Source organism: Nematolebias whitei, chromosome 7 (assembly GCF_014905685.2).
Source record: "Nematolebias whitei isolate Nwh7 chromosome 7, NemWhi1, whole genome shotgun sequence".
In the NCBI taxonomy this organism is placed as follows: Eukaryota; Metazoa; Chordata; class Actinopteri; order Cyprinodontiformes; family Rivulidae; genus Nematolebias; species Nematolebias whitei.
The window spans coordinates 48419044-48427752 of NC_056504.1; the positions used below are offsets into that span (position 1 = coordinate 48419044).

At 48.7% G+C, this 8709-nt stretch overlaps 2 protein-coding genes across 2 annotated transcripts in view; both read left to right on the forward strand.

Annotated features, from left to right (window-relative positions):
* Positions 1 to 1703, forward strand: part of LOC119412084 (histone H2A-like) — a 4139-nt gene extending 2436 nt beyond the window's left edge. The window contains exons 2-3 of the mRNA XM_037679060.1: positions 209 to 491; positions 1692 to 1703. Of these exons, the coding sequence (XP_037534988.1) occupies positions 209 to 491; positions 1692 to 1703 (295 nt within the window). The remainder of the gene's footprint in view (positions 1 to 208; positions 492 to 1691) is intronic.
* khk (ketohexokinase) overlaps positions 1 to 8709 on the forward strand; it is a 40655-nt gene that overhangs the window by 21087 nt on the left and 10859 nt on the right. The window contains exon 2 of the mRNA XM_037679003.1: positions 1933 to 2049. Coding sequence (XP_037534931.1) covers positions 1933 to 2049 — 117 coding nt within the window. The remainder of the gene's footprint in view (positions 1 to 1932; positions 2050 to 8709) is intronic.

An 8709-nucleotide genomic window follows, 5' to 3' on the forward strand; every position in this document is an offset into this window, starting at 1 on the left:
TTTTTAATAATCACGTTAAAAGTTACAAATGTTGTCTTTGGTGCCTTTTTGTTTTCCAAATATATTAGTGTGTGTGAATGACAGGCATTAACTTAAACACTTTGTAGAACGGTGCTGTTTTGTTTACAACTGGTAGCAGCTGATTAACATCTGAAAAGCTCAAATAATACCTCAACTACAGCCCCAAATCCCAAATGAGTTGAAAAAGGAGGCACTGTGGATTCATTCCCGTCTACCTGGCAGCGGTGCTCGAGTACATGACCGCCGAGATCCTGGAGCTGGCGGCAAACACAGCTCATGACAACAAGAAAACCAGGATCATCCCCCAACACCTGCACCTAGCTGTCCGCAATGACGAGGAGCTCAGCAAGATGTTGGGAGGAGTGACCATCACTCAGGGAGTGGTTCTGCCCAACATTCTGGCGGTCCTGCTGCCCAAGAAGACCGAGAAACCCACCAAGTCCAAGAAGACAGATCAACATCTGCAACCAGTTTCTTTAACAGTTTAGAATAACAAGTGAAAAAATAAAAGAAAAGTATTTAAAAGAAAATGTAACAAAGTAATCCAGCTAGGTTGTAGGGCGATGTAGAAAACTAAAAACAAGAACATGCATGCATTGTTTTTTCCCAGGAACTTTGCTGATGTTTAAAGCCACTTAGAGAAGTGAAGGTCGAGAAGCTTCAGATCTTTTTACAAGATGTTCCTTCCTGCTTCCTCCACTCTTATGGGTCACTTTATGCTCCTCCCTCTTTTGGAAATAAGTGCTGACTAAAGCCATTTCCATTCTCATGACAAAATCCACCACCACCTGGTTTCTTTTCTTGACACCAAACCTACTCAACCCCTTCTGTTTCCTTCACCAACATGTCCATTCAGGTCTGCTCCGATCATCACTCTCTCCTCCCTGGGTATACTCATCACTTCATCCAGATCATTCTAAAATGTATCTTTCTCCTCCACATCACATCCAACCTGTGGAGCATAACCACTGATAACATTTAGCATCAGACCTCCTACTTCTACCTTCAGACACATCATCCTATCTGACACTCATTTCACCTCTACTACTTTCTTGCCAACTCCTCCTTCAGGACCACCCTACTCCATTTCTCTTTCTATCCACACCACGATAAAACAGTTTGAACCATGCTTCAATGCTGCGAGCCTTGCTGCCCTTCCATTTGGTCTCTTGGACACATAAAATATGTACCTTCCTTCTCAGCATCATGTCAGCCAGCTTTGCCTGTCATTGTCTCCACATTTAGAGTGTTCACCCTCAGTCCTACATTATTGACTTTCCTCTTCTCCCTTTGTCTCCTGACACATTTCCCTCCTCGTGGTCTTCGACCAACAGTAGCACAATTTCCGCCAGCACCCTGTTTGTCAACATCACCGGTGGCGGTCGTTGTTAACCCGGGCCTCGACCGAGCCAATTCAGTTCAATTCAGTTTATTTATAAAGTGCCAAATCACATCAAAGTTGTCTCAGGGCACTTTACGGGAACATTCACATACATAAAAGCCAATTAGTAAAGTTCTCTATCTAAGGAGCCAGTATGGTTTCCCTTTGATGAACTCGCATGTTAGTTTTGGCAAAAGTGTTTTATGTTGGATGTCCTTCCTGACACAACCCTCACCATTTACCCAGGCTTGGGACCAGAACCCGAGATTCTCTGGCTTGTGCTCCCCAGTGGCTGTTTTAAACATTCAAGCTTCTATCAAATCACAAAAAAGTAAAATCTAGTCATTTGGACAGATTCTTCTATAAAATCATTTCTTTATTTTTGGAAAGTTGGTTTGCTGGATAAACTCAATAAACTATTTTAAAATTAACTTCCCTGACCCTGCTGGTAAGATGTTTGTTGTACTGGCTCCATCCTGAACTAATGTTTTTGCTGAATGGTGGTGTGATGTCATCATTCTGTGCTGCAGGTGTTTGTCCCAGCGATGGCAGCGTGGAGGAAATGCTTCAAACTTATGCACGGTGCTGTCCCTGCTCAAGGCTCCCTGTTCCTTCATGGGTTCACTGGCTGCTGGTCCTGTGGCTGAGTAAGTACTCATCAATAAATTGATTAGTCGTTTCAGCACAAAAACGAGCATTCATCAGGGTAAGAACAGTCTTATAGGACTGATTCTATAAATGCTTTACACTGTGGAAAATGTTGAAACATGATTCATGATAAATAAATCAGTCAAACTTTGTAAAACTACTGCTAATCTGAAACTGATCAAAGGTCCAAAACTTTGACTGACACAGTCCTGATGCATGCTCAATAATCCAGGTAGAAAAAGCCAACCAGGTTAAGTCGGGTCTTCTGGACAAATTCTTTTTGTTGAAACGTTTTGTCTTTTATCCATAAGACTTCTTCAATCTGAGCAACTTCAACAAACTCTGTCATAAACAGCACCTTCTCATAGTGGATCAACCAGTTTGTTGCTGACATCCAGAACCAGTTGTTCACGTGATCAATGAGGACCATCAGCCTAATAATTGATCGTCAGTGTCCCGATGGCCACTTGCTATTTACAGGGGGCTGAGTGATACTAGCAATCACAGCATTGTAAGAGGGGGACAGTTGAACCTGGAGGCCTCCACCCCTGTTTAATGATTGTCAGGTTCTCCTCACAAAGATGGCCTCCTTTACTCCTCTCTCAAACCATCGTTCCTCTCTGTCCAGGATGTGAACATCTTCATCCCTGAAAGAGTGACCGCTGGCCTGGAGATGAGTGTAGACCACAGAGTCCTGGCCTGATGATGTTGATCTTCTGTGCTGGGCCATCCTTTTGGCCAGTGGCTGTTTTGTTTCCCCAATGTAAGACTGATCACCCTCCTGACACTGAACAACATACACAACATTGCTCTGTTTGTGCCGGGGGACTGGATCTTTGGGATGAACCCGTCTTTAATGTATTTTGGGGTTTAAAAGCCACTGGGACGTTGTGTTTAGAAAATAAACGTCTCACTTTCTCTGATACTCCCTCAACATATGGAATGAGTACTGGTCTGGGTCTGGGTTCCTCCTTTTCACCTGTTGGCTGACTGGAGTCCTGTTTGGGTTTCTTCTCTGCTTTCAGGAAGGCCCAGTTAGGATATCCACATTGCTCTAGAACCTGTCTTGTGTGGGATTTCTCCTTCTGCCTGGCTCCTGAGCTAGTGGGGACGCTGTCTGCTCTGTGGTACAGAGTCCTGATGACTCCTAACTTGTGCTCCAAAGGGTGATGGGAGTCAAACCACAAACGTTGGTTACGTACTGTAACCCCAGATTCTATGAATATAGGCGTAGCCCTTTAAGGCTGTCGCTGATGGGTTTATCCCGTTATGCAGAGCATAAGCACTGAAAAAAAAATTAGTCCACGCCCACCTGCTGTGTGGGCCCCACCCGGTCCGTATAAATTACGTTAAGAGCGGGAAATCGGCTCCCAAAATAGCTTTTTTCTTCAGCCATTTAGGAGCCAGTGAGGCCCGACGCTTAAAGGGCTACGCCTATATTCATAGAATCTGGGGTTACAGTACGTAACCAACGTTCTATTTCATATAGGCTTCGCCCTTTAAGGCTGTCGCTGATGGGTTAAGGGCGAAGCGGATGTGGTCCTCGCCTCACTGGGTCCATTCGAACACAGTAAGAAGCGGAAGCTTGCCCAAAAAACGTCTTGTCACTCAGCTCCCCGTGTGCATAACCACGCATCGCGTAATTATGTGCCATGCACAGACGCATGTTGAGTAACTATGCGTTCTGACAAAGCATGAATGCCCCGGAAAACTTTCAACGGAAGAAGAAGTTGAAAAGAGGTGGGGGGGGGGGCATGAACCAACTGGTTCATGGCTGAACAGTATAAACAGATTAATGTCCATGAATTGATTATTGATCAAATGAACTGATTGGTAACAATAGTCATGAACTGATTAGTGACAATAAAACCAAAATCACAGACACGACTTGTGACTGATAACAACATCTCACACTGTAATGCATGCAGACAGAAGTGAGCTTAAACAGAGTTCCATGAGAACAACAATATTCATTCTGTTAGAGCACTAAGGACAGAATGTGTCATGGAACGAACCGTTACATCACGTAGGTAAAAGCGAATAAATGAGCAGGGTGTTGACCATGCAGCCGCAGTGCAAATGTCCTGCATTGACATACCATTATGCAGAGCAGTCGAAGATGCGATACCCCTGGTTGAGTGTGCTTTGAGGTTGACAGGAGGCCCTAAATCTGATGCTCTGTAGGCTTCAGAAAAGGCCTCACACAGCCAGTGTGACAAGCACTGGATGGATAACGGCGACCTGCAGAAGCATCTCTATAATGCACAAACAATTGTTGAGTTTGAAACGCATTGCAGCTGTGCGCGTTATGTAACACGTCAACGCCCGCACCGGGCAGAGAAGATGAAAAGATGCTTCCTCTTCTGATCTGTGGGGGGGAAAGACCCCTCCAACGATATCACTCTTGATTTAAAAGAGCTCGTGATGTTTTAGGCATAAAAGCTGAGTTGGTCTTAAATCAGCTGAGCTGCCCGTCAGTCTAAATTCTAAGGCATGACGAAGCAACAGAGAGGGCAGATAATTACTTATCCTCTTAGCGGGTGTTAAAACCAGCAGCAGGGCTGTTTAAAGAGACAAGAATTTAAATGAAACCTGATCCAGAGGCTCAATTGGAGCTTTGATCAGGGCTCGCAGGACCAGCGTTAAATCCCACTGTGGAGCAAGTGGACGTGAAGCAGGCCTGTGTCTCTGAACATCTTTTAGAAAAACGCTTCATCAGCGGGTGATTAAAAGCTGTTCTGTCTCAGAAACCTTCGTGGCAGGAATAGATGACTGCAACGTACGTTAAAGCGTACTGAAAACCAACTCCCTATCCATCAGCTGTTGTAGAAAAACAACACGCCGCCTAAAAGGCATGAGGTGGCCTCTAAACCTTCTCTGTACACCAGCGCTGAAAAGCCGTCCCCTTGATGTGTACAGAACTGTGGTAGATGCAACACGTGAATCTTGAATTGTGCACACTATCTCCTGAGGGAGACCCATCCTCTAATGTCTCTAAGTGGGACCGCTCAGCGGTCAGACCCACAGGTGTTGACCTATTTCTGGGTAACTCTTGGTCGCTCCTCCTGCCTGAAGGAGAGCATCCTCCCTCCACGACAGTTCCACGGCGACCCGACAACAGACGTTGCAGGCCTGGGAACCATGGTGCGTTCACACGCCGGGAGCCACCAGGAGAGCTGTCAATCCCTCCTCCTGAACTCGGTTCAGGAACCGTAAAAAAACAGAGGAGGTGGGGGAAAAGAAACGCGTATAAAAGCGTTTTGGGCCACCGGCTGTGAGCAAATGCGTCCCCCCCCAGCGATGGATCGTCTCGCGGGCTCAGGGAAAACCATAGTTGACACTGAGCGTTCTTCTCGCGTCGCAAACAGGTCCACAGCTGCTTTGCCAACTTCTGCTGCGTCTGAAAACATCAGATCTGGATGGAGGGTCCGGTCCACGTGACGTGGGCCGCCCCTGGACGTCACATCTGCCCCTCTGTTCAGAACACCGGATATGTAAACCGCTCTAATAAAGAGCAGGTTTTGATGAACCCAAATCAGTAGCTTTCGCACAATGTGTAACATCTGGGCTGAACGCACACCCTTGATGGTTATGTACGCAGCAGTCATCATGTTGTCTGTGTGAATCAACACGTGTTGATTCTGTAGCACGGGAGCAAAGTGTTGAATCACCTTCAGTATTGTGCGACACTCCAAAACATTGATGTGGGCTGATGTGTAGTGGGGCCACAGCGCCCCTACTGCTTGAGATAGGCATGTCCCTCCCCCCCCCCCAGCCTGACAGCAACGTGTCCGTGAAGACTGACCTGTGACGTGGGTCTGCTGAGGGGGACTCCCTATGACAGAAAACAAGGTGTTTCCCCAGAGTCGGAGGTCTGCTTCCACAGAGGAAGGGACAATGATCAACCGTCGTTTGTTTTACTGGATCCACATGCAGACGTGCAAAACACCTCTGGAGGCGTCTCATGTGAAACAAACCAGCGGAAAACACTGTGTGAGTGACATCATTTCCAACAGCTTCATGACAGAGACAGCTGTTATAACTTGCCAGGTCTTACGTGGCTGAGTTGACTTTTTAAAAAGTGTCGAATCTAGTTTGTGATAAACGAGTTTTCATGGTGGTTGAATTTAATTCCACTCCCAGAAACAAATGTCTGGGCCGGAAAAAATCGAGCTTCCTTCCAATTTATGGCGAAGCCCAGATTTAACAGGTGTGATGTCAACACCTGATCCTGCATCAGCGCCTCCTGTCTGAAGTGACAGGAGCAGCAGATCATCCAGGTAAAACAAAAACTCTCGTCTCTGTGTTAGGATGATCGGTATGCGTTCTCTGGATGTTAAACAACAGATCCAAGAACGGTCTCACCCCTCCGATCCGTGAGTAAAAACCTTGTGTTTTCTCTCCCTTGGGGAACTCTGTAGATTACTTTTATCAGAAAACACTTGGATTTCTGCATTTAGGGATGAGAATCAGTCTGATGATGACGGGACCGTTTTTTATAACTCCTCTGAATGGAGGGGTTCGGGTTGCAAACTGTAACTTGTACCATTTGCATAAAACCTTGTCCATCCATCTGAAAAACGGCGAGCATGTTTTAGCCACTCTACGTAACGTTCGTAGGGTGGACGTGCGTTAGGGTGTCATGTTTTGTACGGCTGTCAGCAGTCCGCCCCTCAACCGCCGTCATGCGTCGCGGGAATGTTTTCTGTGTGATCCCGGGCGAGACTTGTGCTGAGGCGAAGCGTGTGACAGCTGATGACGCGGTGGGGCTGCGCGTTTGACGTCGCTGTGCGAACGTTGAAAAGGCGGAGGGCGTGACTTCATTTACGCCGTGCTGTTGGAGTGAAGGCTGCTAGCCCCGCGGGAGCACACGTTGTTCTCTGGAGGGACGCGCGCCGCTCTCGCTGGAGGGGCGCGCGCTGGAGGGAGGCGGGACTCATTACCGGGTTCTTCAGCTGCTTCACGTTTAGCTGCGGTGAGCTGCCGAAAGCTGAGACGCGGTGGGTGACGGCTGCCCGCGTTGATTCGTCGAGACGGGTGTCGTTTCTTGTGAGAGAGAAGGGCCCCCACCCGAACCAGCCTGCGGACCACATTTATACCGATGTGAGCTGGTTAGCGCCGGCAGCTGTGTGTGTGCGCCAGCATCAACGCAGCGCCGTTGGATGGAGGCTGTTCATCTTAGTGATCGACTCGTCATGTCAAGAGCGGCGGTGAGTTAAAACCCTATTTAAGGACACCGGCTCATGTGGAGGCTGTTCCATCCCACGAGTGCGAGTTGACACCGCTTGAGTGAGGATCGTGCAGTTCTAGTTGGTAACGAGTTATTTTCGCTTACCGTTGTGCCGTGATCGACTCGTCATGTCTAGAGCGACGGTGAGTTTAAAAACCTTTAATTAAGGACACCGGCTCATGTGTGGAGGCTGTTCTGTGATCGACTCGTCATGTCTTAGAGCGACGGTGAGTTTAAAAACCTTTATTTAAGGACACCGGCTCGTGTGTGGGGCTGTTTCATCCCACGAGTGCGAGTTGACATCGCTTGAGTGAAAATCGTGCAGCTCAGGATTATAACGAGTTATTTTCACTTACCATCGTGCCCTGTAAGCGACTAGTAATGTCTTGGAGCGGCGGTGAGTTTAAAAAACCTTATTAAGGACACCGGCTCTTATGTGTGCGGCCGCTGTGAGCTCATCCGGGCTTACAGACTGGCTAAAAAACAGACACTTTGATCATTAATGATGATTTATTTCAACTTTCGTGTCACTTTTACACACACCCTCCGGAGACCGTCATTTTGAGAGCTTCTCTCTCATGAGCTCTGCGATTGTTTGCCCAGAGCGCTGTCTTGCAGGCGAACTCTGGGGAAACGCTGAGCTGCAGGCTGCCGGAGTGAAGAGGGCTGGATTCTGACGGGCGGGGCTGGTGGTGGAACTCAGCAAGAGCCGCGGCCGTGGAAAAGTCGAAGCTTGCTCGCGACGGTCCCTCCAGCGGGGACGGGGTGGGCCGCGCGGCTTGATGAGGTGGCGCACAGCTTCTGGCACCTCCTCCGACTGTTTCACTTCGCCAGCATGGTTTGAAGCTGCTCTGAGCAGCGCATCCGCGATGGCTTCATCAGGTCTTGTGCAGATTCTCCGGCAGCGAGGGGAGTAACGAAGCCAGGTGGGTCGATGGATCATCATCATCCGCGCTGCAGTCCTCGACAGGCAAACCGTGGGAGAGGCACACATGTTGAGCTGGCGTCAGCTGCCTTACAGAGGGAGTTCTTCGTCTCCAAGGCAGGTCTGCGGCCTTCAGTCCCTTGGACATGCTATATGCTAGCAGCGCACGTTGTTGCTAACTGCGGCTGCCTGAAAACACGTCGGTGGGCTCGATTGGAGAGCGTGGTCGCCGTCTGGTTCCTCCGGAGGGACGGGACGCTGCTCCGACCTGGGCAGCTTCGCTCCGGAAGCTTCCGCGAGGCTTGGCTCCAGGGGGGGTTACCGAGGAATAGCCCCGCTCGGTGAATCCCTCAACTCTGGTGATGGGAGCGGACTGGGGACCGACTCCTCTAATCTACCAGGAAAGAACCGTCTGCGGCCTCGCCCGTCGAACGTCCTGTTGGAACGTGAGGCCGTATGGATCAAGACGGTGAGCCACAGTGGAGCCCAGTGAAAAACAACCTT